Source organism: Atractosteus spatula, chromosome 18 (assembly GCF_055471065.1).
Source record: "Atractosteus spatula isolate fAtrSpa1 chromosome 18, fAtrSpa1.hap1, whole genome shotgun sequence".
Taxonomy (NCBI): Eukaryota; Metazoa; Chordata; class Actinopteri; order Semionotiformes; family Lepisosteidae; genus Atractosteus; species Atractosteus spatula.
This window is the reverse complement of record NC_142723.1, coordinates 17,242,169-17,258,312: the sequence shown is the minus strand read 5'-3', so window position 1 is coordinate 17,258,312 and position 16,144 is coordinate 17,242,169. Positions and strand designations below refer to the sequence as shown.

The 16,144-nt window shown below is 38.7% G+C and overlaps 1 protein-coding gene across 2 annotated transcripts in view; it reads right to left on the bottom strand.

Moving 5' to 3' along the window:
• The window catches only part of prkar1b (protein kinase, cAMP-dependent, regulatory, type I, beta), a 77,324-nt gene that overhangs the window by 16,925 nt on the left and 44,255 nt on the right, over window positions 1-16,144 (bottom strand). For both annotated transcript variants that reach the window (XM_088936206.1, XM_088936207.1), the window contains 2 exons: window positions 8,634-8,695; window positions 1,644-1,690 (listed from right to left, as the gene is read on the bottom strand). In XM_088936206.1, coding sequence (XP_088792332.1) covers window positions 1,644-1,690; window positions 8,634-8,695 — 109 coding nt within the window. The remainder of the gene's footprint in view (window positions 1-1,643; window positions 1,691-8,633; window positions 8,696-16,144) is intronic.

The following is a 16,144-nucleotide window of genomic DNA, read 5'->3' as shown; positions in this document are numbered from 1 at the left end:
GCTTTTCTTTAACACTTACAAAAATCGACAAGCAGAACCGTCACAACGTTAAGCGTAATTGTGACTTCCGCACATCATGAGAGCAATTCACTTAAGCATGAGTAGGAGGTTGTGCCGGTAAGGTACCTGATAACGGTCAGTTTTACCTAAATATGTTGAGATTTCATGTTCAATGCAAATGAAAATATACTATAATGCAAATATATAAATATAAAAATATAATTTGTGACACTAGAAACAGTAGAAGTAGTAGTTTTCATAAAATGTCAAGACCTTTTATGAAACCAAAAATTACAGTGGCAAACACTATCTTCCATGTGTCTTAAGGCCACTGAAACGATCAAGAGTTTTCTCTCACGCAAAACACTAATGCAGAAAAAATAAACCTGCTGAATGCTGAAAACACCACAAAAAGAAAACAGCTAAATTAAGATGAGAATGGAAGCTTTTTTGCCAGTTTTTGTGGAATCACAGCAACATTATGGTGTCTTTGGGGGGAGTGTATTTGGGAGATGTGTCTCGGACTCTCCAGTCCAAATGTCTGACGGAGCTGTCTCCTGGCAGCCTGGACTTTAATCATCCAAGCACTGGAACAAGGAAACAGACAGCTGCTGGTTTCAGGGTTCTGGGCTTGAGAAGCAGCCAAGACCATAGTTGTGAGACTTGCAGGCAGTTCCCATGTGTTAGTCATGGAATATCAAGCCTGATAAATACATTTCAAAATGGGTACACTTGGTATCACGCTTTGTTGATTTTAAAAAGGCTCTGAGATTTTAATACCCATCAATCAAATTAATGAATTTAGATTTTAGATAACCCTTCTCAGGGTAAGCACCATCTCCCAATTTTTTTTTTTTTATCGAGTCAGGTTGCAACAGGATAGAGTGAGATACCTAAAGTACCCTCCTGGAACTACAAGACGCTTGTGTAAATATTTAATCAGCTTTTCAAAAAGACAGTTTGTTCTGTGCAAGTAGACAGCAAAGATTCCTGCATTGTAGCCATTCTATCACCGTTGCCATCTCATCTAGGTCATGCTTCACCTGATCATGGAGGAGATGAGGCTCTGTACTTTATATGTTTTGAATTGAGGAGAGAAAGCCAATCCTGTTTGATCTATCACTCTGTTTTTTTTCATACCTTTGTCCCTTTCTGTATAAAATGATAAGTAGTTTCCTGTTTATATTTCTCACTAAATGCTATCTTTTCTCCTTAGATTGCACAACAATGGGACCTTTTTCAGATTGTTCCTGCCATCTCAAAACCAGCGTGTCCATGTATAATCTTGTAGAAGAGGAACTAGTCTCAATGGAATTAAAAAAAAAACATTCAACTTTTCTGTTATATATTTCATATTTTACAGGATGCTTGTGGACATCTACAGAGCTATATCCATTTAATTATTTTCAGGCTAACACTTTCATTTCTAAATTGAAGGATGGTAAAAATATACAGTACACATAGCTTGTTTCATTCGAGAAAGAAGTATAGTAAATTAATAATTCTGAACGTCCAATGCATATATATATAAGATGTCTACACCTTTCATTGATCTGATCAGAACTTATTAGTTTGGCTAATTGTGGTATCAATGTACTTATTTCTTTAGGGGACACTGTGGAATTGAAATGAATATTACTTACATCAACTTCTCCTTGGTCGATTACATAGAAGTTGTCTCCCTCATCACCTACAAAGAAAAACACCACATATTAAATGACTTGTGGAAGGCATTTCCAATAGGATTTTTCCTCATTCAGCAAATCTTTCTGTAAACACTTCGTAGAACTAAGAGATTACAGTGGTCCGAAAAATGCCAAGGCTACTGCCGCCTCCCCAGTTTTCCTCCACAAGAAGAAAAAAGTCTCCTTTTACCCTCTGAGGCCCACAGTTATTTGAAAGGCTAATTGTATGAATTATATTTTGTATTAATTTGAACAAAAACAGCAGTAGCTGAAAGAGCCAGCGCTTCTGGTGAACAAATATTTTTCTTTCCATGGTCAACCTTTAATCCCCACACTCTGCTTTATTAATAGGCAGCTATTGGCTAAAGGATGGCCACGCAAGTACCAACTGCGGTGCCGCACAAAAGCGCCGACACCCTTTCGACTTATTGATAACATGTGCAAACACAAGGAAATGACATGGACTTTGTGTGAGCTGACAATTCAGCATGGGAACCTGGGATTTTTTTTCCTCACTCAGAAGATGGGACATAAGGAGAAAGTATTTGAGAATTCCAGCTGAATTGTCTGGTTGGACAAGGTGTGTGCCATGATTTGGGGGTGGAACTTATGATAAGCATGTTTAGGACATATGAAAAACTACAGCAGCATGCAGCCATTGGCTCACATACCCGATGGGTGTTTTTTAGAGTTAATCGGAGGTATTCGTGTAAATGCTACATCAATTAACACCTTTTACGATTAAAAGACATTAACCCTGAGTGAACAAAAGCAGGTATGTACTGTAGCATATCAGATGCTTTTACAGTACTTGTAAATGCATGATCCTGAACGTATACAACGCCCTTCATCAAAACCAAGCTTCCCAAGAGGATTGAGAAACCTGCCAAACCTACAAATATATGCAGAAATGCAGCCTCTTTTGAGGCCACCACTGCAAGCCAGCTAACCCACAGTGGCTAGATCATGGGAACATCCAGCAGGAGGGAGGGAAGCAGAGTTCCTTCAATATCTGGGAATTATCTGGGAATTACGAGCTCGGTGGTTGAACTTTGAGTTTCTAAAATTTGGATTGTTTTTTTATAATCTGTTATTCTGTGTCTGGAATGATTTTCACAATTTTATTTTATTTTTTAAAGTCAAACTAAATCAGCTTTTTTTACAAACAGAGCTTCTACGCATCTACGTGGATTTCCAGTTGGATGGGAAATATTCGCCAACCAGCTCCTTCTTGGTTTTTGTTAATCGTTAATTACATCTTTCCGGACCGAAGAGGAAAAACACAAAATGTAATTTAAGGCATCCATTGTCTGTCTATCTCCTTTTAAGAGTTTAGGACTATGACATATGAAACCTTTTTTCCCATGTCTGGTTTATCAAAACCGTGGAACCATAAAACCTGTGGTATAGACAGATAAATTCATTTTTTATTTACCAGGCAAAACATTTTTTTTTCACGACACCAAAAATAAGTAAAATGTAACAGTGGTCGAAAGCCATTGCATGGGAAATGCCATCTTGGTTACAGACATGGCTGTCTACTGTGTTGGCAGAAGGTTCTGCCCCCATATTAAAAATCAAAATGCTAAACACGCAAACATCAACATAAAGCTTACTAAGGTTAAACCCATGTTAATGCTGTTATTCTCCAGTTGGAAGGTGGTTCCTGGCTTCCAAGATAGTGCAGACCGGTGAGCAAGACAGAAGTTCGCTCTGCTGCACGACCATAACAAGAATGTTCTTCAGGCAGGCAGTACTGTCACTAGAGTTACTATCCCGAGGCAGACACCAGGATTACTAGCCCTTGGCTGATGAGCTGGAGTGTAGGATGGTATCCCACCATCATCAGACACCTGCACACGTCTTCAGTGGACGTGTTAATGAATAGGCTTACTTCAGTGATGTTTTGACATGGACCACAGAGATTCTCCCCCCATGTTTTATCATGGTTATTTGCAGAAATCAGACCACCCATCTCCTCACTATCAGGAAAGCAGCTTGTTCCTGGTAAGGGCAGCAGCTGGTCTGATACAGTGCAGACCAGTCCAGAGCCAGCCCAGAAACAGGACATGTACGTAGTAGGCACGACTACATGTTAATTGGGTCGTAAGGTCATCACAGGGCTTGCACACCGATACTACTGATAACTACAAACAATTAACAACCAATTAGGCTAGAACCTAGCCAGCAGTCTTTGGAAGGCTGATATCAGAGCACCTGAAGGAAACTGTGAGGAAGCAACACTACCTACAAGTCATTGTGTGCCCTCCATAGATGTCATTAAGATTAAAATGCAATAAATAGCAATATGACACCTTTCAGCATGGAATAATCCTTTACCTGCTGCTTTGCAACCTACTCATGCTGAAGCAGCTCCCTACTTACACTTCATAAATAGCAGTATTTGTCCACATCTTTTCCCATGTGGACAAAAACCGAACAAGTTAGAAAATTAATAGAACACTCATAATAGTTCCTTGCATTTATATGGCATACAGTATAAATATGGTAAATATATAGACTTGGAAATTCTGGTCTAGAGGGAAGAGCGGTAACTATTGGACCTCCAGCAACACTTGCAACGGCAACTCGTTTTTCCTTGGAAGTCATTCACTATTGATTAGTGCCTTAGGATCTCAACTCCTGCTTGCTTTTCAAATCTCACAAGACCAGGCCGCAGGGAGGTAACAATGCTGCCGAGAAAGACAGACCATCAAGTAAAGATGTGAAATCACACAAAACAACAACAATTCAATGCGATTAGAATCTTAGTCTTCTCAACAAGGAATGTCTGATTGTGCTTTCTTACGTTAAATTATTAAACTTTTGTTAAAGCTAAAACCTAAGAGGTTCCCTGAAGACTCGAAGGATTAACAACCCTGTTCTGTCATTCAATAAGGAAAAGAAGGCCCAAAGCTAATTAATATGATGTGCAAGGTGGCCATAACTCATGTGGCTAGAAGTCGCAAAGGGGGTGCAAGCTGCACACATGCTTGCTCAGTTGATAATTATCAAATACCATCAGGAACTCGTCAACACACTCCTCCTCACCAACCATTATCCCTGGTGCACAGCAGGCTTTGTTTTCATATCCACTAACCTAAACCCAAGTACCAAGTACAAATATTTACCAGCTACAGGCACAAAGATCCCACAGTCGTACCGGATTTTAGAACTGCTTTGTGCTGTAGGTGATTTGTTTCATTTCATTTCCAACACTATATCAAACACACTGGGAATTCAGCTGAAATTTACCGTCATCGGCTATTCAGATTTACTTTTGTGACATGGAGCATTTTCAGAGTTATCATACCATTGAGGTATTACACATTTTACAGAACAATATGAAAGTTACAAAAAAATGGCCAGAACAGCAAAGAAAACAACATATTTCTCCTCCTTTTACCTTTTCATCATCCATTCGAGTTCTGTAGATTTTTTTATTAAATAAGTTGTTTGCTGCATGCACCAGATTTGAAAACATCACTTTTCCTTTATACTCTTCTCTCCAGCAACAAGCCATATAGCCACACAGACATGCTCTTCCAACAAACTAACCTGCACAGCCATTTATCATCTGGCAAGCCAAGAGCACCACAGCTCATCTCTCACTCATCTCTCTGTAAACATGAAGTCACCCAGCTAGTCACAGAGTTTGCAGTTATACCACTAACCCAGGAGAGTCCTCTCTGATTAATCCCAGTGCTACAGCTGTACTCTTGGGAAATTGAGGAACCAAGGTCCCAGTTGGTTAGTGACACAATCCAGACCCGAACCACCTAGATCACAGAGTACAGCGTTGGTAGTGTGTGGTTTTACCTCAGTCTCTGAATTCTGCAGAATTGTTTTTCCTCATAACAGAAGACGTGACAGACAAAAAGTCAAAAAAGGTTGAAGTTTTGCACAAAACCCCCCTCCCCCAAAAAATAATAAACAATCAATGTATTCACCTTTCTGCTTAAATTATGCAGAATATGGATCCACATTCAGAATCATTCTTATATTAAATAATATAAAATTGAAAAACAATGAATCACTGTTCTTTGCATTGTAAAAATGAATGCCAAACATGATAGTAATCATACACTGTAACTCGGTAGAGTCTACTTTGGTTCTTGCTATAGTTTGCAAGCTCTTTTGTAGCTCTGGAAAGAAGGTAGGCATCTGTGTGGTGAATTATCTTTAAGAATACAACTTTGAGAACATTCAGCTCAGACTCCTAGGGTGATAAATATATTGTACGTTATACAGTACTTTGCAAAATTATTCTGATTCTTTCTATGGCAATATAACACAGACATTTTAAACTTAATATCTTGAATACGTTTAAGAACTTTTAATGATATTATAAAGTTTATAACTTGGATGCTCAAACTCAAGACCTTAAATGGTACGATAAGTAGCAGTAAATATCAGCAATATTAAGGAGAAAAAACTGAAATATGCTGACTGCATAAGTATTCATACCTGTGAACTTCAGCAGCGATTACAGCCTCAGGTCTTTTGGAGTAGGTTCTACCACATGCACGTCTTTGAGTCCAGCTCTGCACACTGGTTTAGTGCAGGGATTGCCTATACTTCTTGGCAGATTTGCTCAAGCTCTCTCCAGTTGCTTAGAGATGACTTATGGAAAGCAGTTTTCAAGTCTTTCCACAGATTCTCAACAAGATTCAAGCAAGGACTTTGACTGAGCTACTCAAGGACTTTCACCTTTTGAAGCTTTGGCCTTGTGCTTTGGTTCATTATCCTGGTAAGAGGTTAAGTTTTGTCTCGGTTTCAGGTCTGAAGCATGTTTTCCTATAAGATGTGCCAGTACATTGCTCCCTATACTGTATGTTCCCATCAGTCCTGACAAATTTCCCAGCCCCTGTTGATGAGAAGCAGATCTATAACAGGATGCTGCCAACACTATGTTTGACAGCAGGGGTGGCGTTGACTGAGTGATGCACTATGCTGTGTTTGCATCAGAGGTAACACTTTGCATTTAGAACAAAGTGTTCCAATTTTGTCTTTATCTGACCACAAACTCTTTCACCATATGTCTGCAGTATCACCTACAAGGCCTTGTTGCAAACTCCATGTGCGGTGTGAGATGGGTTTCCCCATCCTCTGTTATGCAGGCCAGCTTTCTGAACATTTTTTCCTATTTTAGAAACAGAACAGTGGCATCCCTATCCAGTTTCCTCTTTACCCAGCTGCTCAGTTAGGAGCGACAGCGACAGTCTGTGTGGTATGATTCACATCCTCAAAGCTTCTTAATGACAGACTTCTCAGTGTTAAGGGGAGATTCAGGATTATTGAGTTTTCTTATACTTTATTCCTGATCTGTGCTGTTTTACAAAACTAGTTGTTTTAAAAGCTCTTTGGTTTCAAGGTTAATCCCTTGCTTAAAATTCACTACGTGAATGAGGGACTTTACAGAGTGCATGTATTGTGAAATCATTGTGACTGACAATATTGTGACTGAGGCCCTTCAACTGTGTGGCTGGTTAAGATAATTTTGTGCATCTAAGAGGTTTGCCACAACAAAGGTTTTGAAGACGTATGCAATCTTTACTTTTCTGTGTTTATTTCATATTAATGATCTATTTACCTCTTTGTTTTTTGCTTTTGAATGTGTGGAGTAGATTGTATATACCTGTACTGTGTAACATCTATTAACAGCTGCTTCAAAGTGTCATGACTGCAAGTGTTATTGCAACAAAATGTAATGTGCATGAGTCTGAATACTTTTGCAAGGTACTGTATATGAAGATATTCACGTATTTAAAGTATGTTAACTATTCATCTTTAATTTTAAATTTAAATTATTTAAATTCTGAAATTCGTTGAAATAACATTTACATGACAGAACAAATGATAAGCTGAAACAGGAACATAAACAGATGTGACAAATTAAACTTCTGCCAAGAATATTTTAGGATTTTCACGCAAGTCCTAATCAGAATGAGTATTTTAATATATTAATAATCTTTTACTCACAACTGAAACATTAATCATCTACTGAGTGAAGTCATTTAAATGTCCTAGTATCAGAGGCAAAAAATATATCTATTCATAGAAACAACTTTAGCGAAACGACTGAGAGGAAAAAAGACAAGCTCACATTTGATGAAAACCTTTATCGTCATGTCTCCCCTTACTAAATAGCTTGAGAAAACATTGTGTGTCTTTGGCTTTCTATGGCCTGGCTGAGAGGGGGAGCCAGTTTTCTCAAACAGAGTCCTGGAATCTCTCAATAAAAGGACTGCAGTGTGTCTACAGATTCTGGTTAACATGAAATGTTGTTTTTAGAAATAAATATAAACAATCTCTGAATCATGCGAACTCTCAAGATCATAAGAGCTCTTTTTTAAACCTCCCCCTTTCGCTGGTTTGAAACCCAGCTTGCACTGCTATTACCCAAAGCCAGGTCTCAGGAGAAGTCCAGGCTAAGCAAGCTGGCATTATGAAAGCCTATATCAACCCATGAGATGATTCGGTATGTTTTCCTACTCAATCCTTCACGTCTGATTTCATATGCCAACTGAGGGGCATATGGATTGAGATCTACAAGTTAGAAGGTTGAAAATATGAGCTATCGCATTGCAATGATGAAGGAAAACAGTCTATAAAGTAATGGGCTACTTAATATATGGCACCTTTGAAGTGTATGTTGAAAGTAAGAATACTATTCCTAAACAATGCTTTTTTTAGCCAAGTTTAAACATGAATAGCGTGCACACCTCAAAACAATGAGTTGCCTGTTTTTACATTATAATTGAAGGAAATAAGTGCATTGTTCTTTAAAGAATTACACAACATTCCAAAAGCAAGTTCGTAGCTACTGAGTAATTTAGGAAGTGATTTTCCTGAATATGCACTGTACGCCCCTTATTATCACCAAATTAGGACACAAACGTGTCTCAGTGTGCATGTGTGTTGGGAGAGGAAATAATGTGTTCAAACCTTGCTGGATGACAGTTTCTCCTGCGATGTGTGTGACTGGGAACATGGCATCAAATATATCGCTGAAAGAAAGAGAGAGAACAAAGTTATCATGCTGTGATACTTGCTTTGCTCTCTTGAATTAAAAAACATGAAATTTTTAAATCTGTGAAATGAAAAATGAAGTAGATACCCTTATCTAAAAGCCTTGAGTAACCCATGTTTCTAAAACTCAGTGTTATCATGTACACTGATATATAAATACACCAATCATATATACATATGCTCACACCTGAAGAAGGCTCCACGGCCGAAACGTTGTGTTTTCTTTCTTCTTTTTTTTCAGCATGGAATAAACCTATTACTTGTTCATATGTACATATCGTCAGGCTCGTCCTAGCTGCTGCTCTGTGGGGGGAGCTAGCACTGGCGTGGCAGTCGGCTTCTGCTTCATCCGCCTGTCACTCATTGCCGGTTGCCGTGGACACTGACAGGAGACTTGAATCACCTGGAGGCAACCACCAACTTGCCTGTCTGGGTGATTCGGGGATATTTAAGAGCTGCTCAGACTGCTCACGCCTCTGTCATAGTTTGTACTCTGAGCCTCTCAATTCTGTGCGTCCTGTGTCTCTAGTCCTTTGCTTGTTTCTGTTTCCTGACTTTGCTTGGTTCTTGTCTACATTTCTTGGATCTCCCTTGTGCTTGCTCTTGTCTATGGCATTGATCTCGGCTTGGACCTAGTGTTGCTTGACCTCATCCCCCTGGTCATCTCCTTTGTGCCCAGCTGTTCCCTGTCAGCATGCCGCCCCCCAGTCTCATCAGCCTGTCGAGCGGGTTCACCTGATGACTCCCAATCCCCTGCTCATTCCAAAGAGCAGCAGTATCGTCACACATATGGTGCTGATTGCATGGTCTTTATAACTAGTGAAAATAAAGTAAAATTAAAATAATAACTTTATATTATATATATAATAACTAATAAAAGATCAAAAACACAGAAATGCCCCAGAAAAAACACAAGCACTGTCAATGGAATACTGTGGTATTTTTATTCTACGAAACGGAACTTACTAGTGGGAAGTATCAAACAGAATTGTAGGTATTTGGCAGTAGATCGACAACAATAAGCATATAGTGGTGCTATAATGAAAGTCCTGGCCTTGCATATTTGGGGGGTTGTTTTTACATCTTGGATGCGCAAGGCCCACTTACATCAATTCACACTCTGTCACTCGTTTACCAGTATTGCGGTATGTTTATTGTTCTGTCATCTACTTCCCATAGGTCATCAGAAAAACCCTGAATTCAAAGTACGAAGTGGTTCCAAGAAGGACTGTAACCTTTGTGAGACCTACAGATGCACACGTTCGGATACACAGAGCCCTTCATGCTTAGTCACAGCTTTATACTCATGCTTAGTCACAGCTTTGACTTTGTTTGTCCGTTTGATCACTTTTGCATTTCCTCATTTCCACCCACACTAGACTCCCCAAGGAAGCGCGATCCATTTCTGACGGCATTGCTTTAAATGCTCCGTTACTCCACCTCTTTTGTTCCTGAAATTCCTGTGTTTGCATGACCTGCCAGCAGCACCTCTGAGGGCAAGCAAGGAAGAAACAACAAACCATCAGCAATCGTGTTTGTGCTGCATTAATCCCCAGCCAGTCAGTAAAATGCCTGCAGACCAGTGCTGTTTGAGGCTGGTGACCCCAGAACCTTTTCAACAAGGTCCTCTTGTGCCCTGTTATACGGTGTACATGTCCACCAACAAGAGATGAGAGAAAACTACCGCTGGAAGGAGGCAGACTCGCAACTGTCAACAAGACTACTTGAAGTTTATTACACTCCAACAAAGCAGACCCAGCAGAGCTGAACGGTCACACTGTGAAATGTTTTGAGATGTTGCTGTTGTTTTTTTCACAATGAGGGATCAAAGACGACCACGCTATTCAGTTCATCTGCAAAGCTAATGCACAAAAACAACAAAAACACACATAGGAGCATCTTATTTTAAGAGCCAAAAGCAGTGAAAACAGCACTAATGCAGATAGTTTAAATGGCACGTACTGGTGATAAGTGACAAAGGTGTATGCGTTGAGACTTGAATGGTGTTGCAAAACTTATTTAATCAGCTGCATACCATCTGTCTTATAACGGAATATAAAAATGAAAAGTCATGAATATCAAAGATCCACAGGCTGATACAACGTGGTGAGTGAATCTAGTACATGCCTAAGCCTGTGTTTCATGTGTGTGATTTTAGGCATGTACTAAAGCTGCACACTGAATACGTGTCTAAATATGTCACAGATTAAAGTGAGCTAAGAAAAGCAGGATTTTTAAAAGCTCGCATTTAAAGAGAAAAACATACACTAATCCTTCTAAAATATTCCTCACAATGTATGGGTTCTTTGTTGAACTTTAAATTTCCCCTTTTTTACACATACAGTAATACTATCCAAAACTTTTTTTTTCTTGATGGATTCTACAGTGTCACTGTCAACAAACTGCAGCAGTTTGTACCCAACACTTACAAGTCTCTGAGTGTTTTATTATTGACCTTCAAGTGGTTTTTCTTTCTGAGATGACAGCGCCAATGTCTTTCAAAACTTTGAATAACCGAATCAAGTCCTAGCACGAACTCTAATAGTAAAATTAAAGAGATTAAGTTCCTTTAAAGGGACTGTGTACACATCTGAAGACGACTCTTGTAACGGAATAGATTTATTCCCTGCTGAAAAGAGAAGAAAAAAAACACAACGTTTCGTCTGTGGAGCCTTCTTCGGGTGTGTGACTCTTCTAACACTGTGTCCAAATATATGGACAAAACCTTTTAAATTTTCAGCATGGAATTAAATTCTCATTGTTATTCTTCACCTCCCACTCGGACCTTTTACATTCCTTTAATATACCTACACATGGAATACCTTTCAGGAACTGCTCAGCTTGCTTTCCTTTGAACTATCCCCAGATCAAAGGGTTTCACAGTTCTCATGCGCTGAACTCTAAAGACACTTTACAGCAGACATATCCAAATTAGAATGTAAGAAAAAAATACAACATTAGAAAATACAATTCAGTTCTACAGTATAATTCCAGCTGAGGTGCTGGTGGTATATTGTAAAATTGTAACGTCTCTTGATTTCAAAATTAATAATTAAGTGTTTTAGTCTGCAAAACAGATAAATCAGCTTAATAAAGATTGGTGCATGGCCAAATTGCTTTCCCTTTATAGACTCCGATAATACACAGTAAAATAAACCTCTCCAATAAACCATTTAATTTCTGTATATAGTTCTATTACTTTGTTTCTTACATTATTTAATAAGCTGGCTTTTCAATTCTTTAACCTACTCACCCAGTGCTACACAATCACCCAGTTAGACATGCACTGTAAACATCCATTGAGTCTCCCTCTACTGCACAGGGAACAGCACAAGGCAACAGATGCACGTTGATATGTTTTACTAACTGCAACTGGGAAAATTCTTGTTAGAGTTTATTGGCATCTGTTGTACTGTACTATCTTCATTTAGACATGCATTTTGTGTGTTACCCAATGGAACTCACAATAAAGGTTGGTAGCTCTTCCTGTGCATGCCTACAGACTCCTTGGTCAAGTGTCTATCTTGCAATATATTCGTGTTTTTAATCGTGTGTTAATTGTACCCATCGAATGCAAATACACGGATGGGTCATTGAGCAAACGAACAATTTCGTCAGCTCCGTAGCTTCGAGCTCTCCCGTTCTTCGTGATTTCACTGTGTTTTTGTGTATCCGATTTTGAAGGTTTGTAATTTCAGCTACCTACCAATCACCCTGGGTAACTTTTCACAAAGCCAGTCCTGTTCAGTGTGGAACCAGTGGACAGGAAGTCCAGAAACTTAAACACAAAAGGATGGCTGTCAAGATAAAGCCTCTGTCAGCAGTAAGCAGAAAGGGCTTATAACCCCTCCCCAGGTTATAATTTATCAGCCTTCAATCAGAACTACTTCATCAGATGATGAGTTATAGCTAAAAGCAATCCATTCATGTGGAAAGTATTCATTTGTCATCCTTAAATTTGCACTTCCCAGGTAAAAGAACTGAAAAATGTCAAAATTCATATGAAGGGCCTTTGTCTGGAAAGAAGACAGCTTCCATCTCAAAGATCCAAAAATAACTCCTGTCAGGCAAAAGCTGATATTCTGTTTCCTTTTTTAAAGATAATGTACAAAAAGGCTTAGTCTTGGTCATTATGTAGAATGATATATCCATTTAACACCAGACAACGTTTAGGCGCAGTCCTGGCACTGTGGGTACAGCGTGGGTCTTTCCAAGCAAACTGTGATTTCTCAGCATCATTGATCAGAGATATAGGAGTCCTCTGTTTGGTACTACCTCACCTGTATGGCACACAGAAATGTCAAGTGGCTTGATATCACAGCCTTGTTCTTCCATACCAATGCAGGGGCCATAGAGAAGAGCTGAGCTGATTGACAAAACACCAATTTCGAAACGGGACAGTATGAAAAGCATTAGCAATTCCAAATTATGAACAACCCTTATACAAAGTTTTAACTTTCAGCTGCAGTTGATCGATACATGATACTGCTTTGTAAACACTAAAATATGTATTGCCCAGAACACATGAGTATTTATGATGTTGCGAGTTGGGTTACAGATTACATTAGCGGCTACAGCTAGGCACACTTCCACATGAGTATCTCCTAAGAGGCTGACAATAGGCATCGGCCTTTTGACCGTAAAGCCCTTCTTAAGTCAGAATTTAAATAAATCAGAATCTCCAACGAATACGATATTGTAATTGACATTTTTAGGTCTTTCTCATCTCAGTTAATTTTGATCCAAGAGGAATATTGCTCTCAACTTCCAGATGATTTTGCCAACAAATACTACTTACTTTTTAACACTGCATGCAGATCACATTGGAAACCTTTTGCGGTTAAACAACTACTGAACAACCTGCACTTATTCCATTGTACATCTCATTACATTAGACATTACAGTGACTAGTGAGCAGGAAGGGCTGCAACACGTCACAATTGTCGTGAACTCTCGCTCTCGCCCGTGGTGAAACCATAGGTTTGCCACCGCATGGCGACCTGCAGTACTTTCACAAAGGTAACGATTTTGTGCTTCGTTCAGAATGTGTAAAATTTTGCGATTCTTTCAATGAATTTTTTTTTACCAAGATTTAATAACCTGTCTGAAAAAATGGAACTGCGGTTCCCCTTTAATCCCACGTTACTCGCAGGAACTAATGAGAGAATAATAAAACTCATAAAGATAATGTGACAGAAGTTCTCGTTACTCAGTGGTCCCCAGCTCAAGTCAGTTAGTCACGATGTGTTCTCTGTAGCATGGTATTCAGGTTCCTGGTGCTCTATCATTTGAAATAGACCTAAACGTGGAGGCCTGTTGTAAGTAAGTGCAACAATATAGTCTATTTCCTAGTTTAAAAAAAGAAAACTGGATTAACCTGCATCTTGAAAATGAAACACTTATTTATTCACTGTGAGAGGACCATAAAACAAGAATATGATGGCATGTCTTAGATTGTCTGTGTCCTTGTCTGATGATGCAGTAGCAGTCCAACAGGCAGTGTCTCCTACAGCACGAGCAGTGGTCGGCCTATTATCTGTACCTCACTCCCCCAGTGAGCCATGAGGAGCACTGAAGAATGTTATCAATCCTATCAGTGGCAGGGCTGACCTCAGGGGAGATCATACAGGAACTCAGGTTTACAACAGATAGGCCATCAGCAGGCCTACCTAATACTAAACATGTCTTTATCACTTCAAAGAACCAAGGGTACCCCTTCACCTAAGGCAACTCTCCTCTTGAATGTTTTCAGACTTAGTTACCATTTAATCATGTTGCTGGTGGACATGCCTTATAATTTTCAGAGAATGTGGTGAGGGAGAAATGAGAAAGGAAACTGTACCTACTTTAATATTTCCTACTTTCTACCAAATGGGGCGTATTCAATCTCATGAATTACCTCTTAAGAGACAGTTAAAGTACTCCAAGGAAGGTTAGATACTGCATTTGGCCTGGAGGCTACGGCATATTGGTCCTTCCATCTGGAGCAGGTCGCAGTAGCAAATTAAAAAAAAAAAGGGTGAGGATATCAGTTTTAGAGTTTTGATTTGGGAAAATTTTGATTTTAATTTTTATTATTCTATGGCAGAGTCAGATCCCAAGAGTTAATGTTTTCACATTTATTTTCCCCCTAAGCATATCAAAACTTGGCTGCACCCTCCTGAAACTCAGATACCTTCTGTTAAAACCAGTGTTAATGGTTAAGTGTTCTCACTCTGACCTTTAAAAATACCTAAGAAAATGCCGCAGTATACTTTATATTCTCCAAGCATAAGATGTAATTATTTCAAAGGCTAATATAAAACACATTCAGAAAGTTCCAGTAGGTGCTTTTGCACTCATTAGTATTATCAGTCTTCTGAAAAACTGTGCAGTGATATGCATGTATACCCAGCTACAGTGACAGTGCGCAGACACAGTGTTAGTAAGCAGAACACCTTTAAGAGTTTCACATGAGGTTTCTTCATGACAGGCAAACAGGAAAAAGAATAAAGTGGGCTTAAATTAATTTAATTCAGATTTATTTGTATAATGCTGGCAAGTGTTCTTACACAGCTCAAAGGGAAACAAATCAATAAGATTATTATTATTTGATTTTATTTATTTGATTATTTGTTTTTTTTTCCCCCTGTGCAAGTTTTTTGACAGCTAACAAATTACAAAGAGCTTTTGAATAAATTTATCAGCCTGGTAATACAGACTGAACACACTAGGGATATATGTTCCAGCACGTGTGTTCCCCTGTCAGAGGCTGAAATGTTTTTTTTTATATAAGTATAAATAAGTAGATTCCTTGGGAGTGGAGGGATTTTATGACAGATTTTTAAAAAATGTATAGATGATTTTTATATCTAATATACATAGTAAAGTAATTGCAAAGACAATGGAAATTCCGGGTTGTTTTCAAATGTTTTCTCAATATAAAACAAATTCAAATCCGAAATAACCTCACTTTCTTTTAACATAGAAATAAACAAACACTTGATATTGTCCTTGTCTCACTTCAATCTCAATCAGAGACAAATTAAATACATATTAAAATAAGATGATAAGTGAGTGTAAGAAAGATATAAAACTGACAGATTTCACAGTTATACAGAAAATATGTAATCTACTAAAAAACAACACTGTTTTGGCCACTTATTTTATATTATTTTTCCAATCTTTAAACACACTGTGAGAAAGCCCCATTCTCTTTATACCCCAAACCCTTCTCAATCACACTTCAATAGTAAAATGAGGCCAGTCTTTTCTTTCTTAAAGCAAGCAGGAAGGAGATCAATTATATCCAAAGAAAGAACAGGTAGCCTATCTACTTATCCCATACACCTGGCCCTTTTATAACAGATATAAAATCCAGCATGCTTCCTGAATGCTTTTAAGGGCATGCAGAGGCTTCATTAAGCACCTGGAAAGCTAGTTTTATG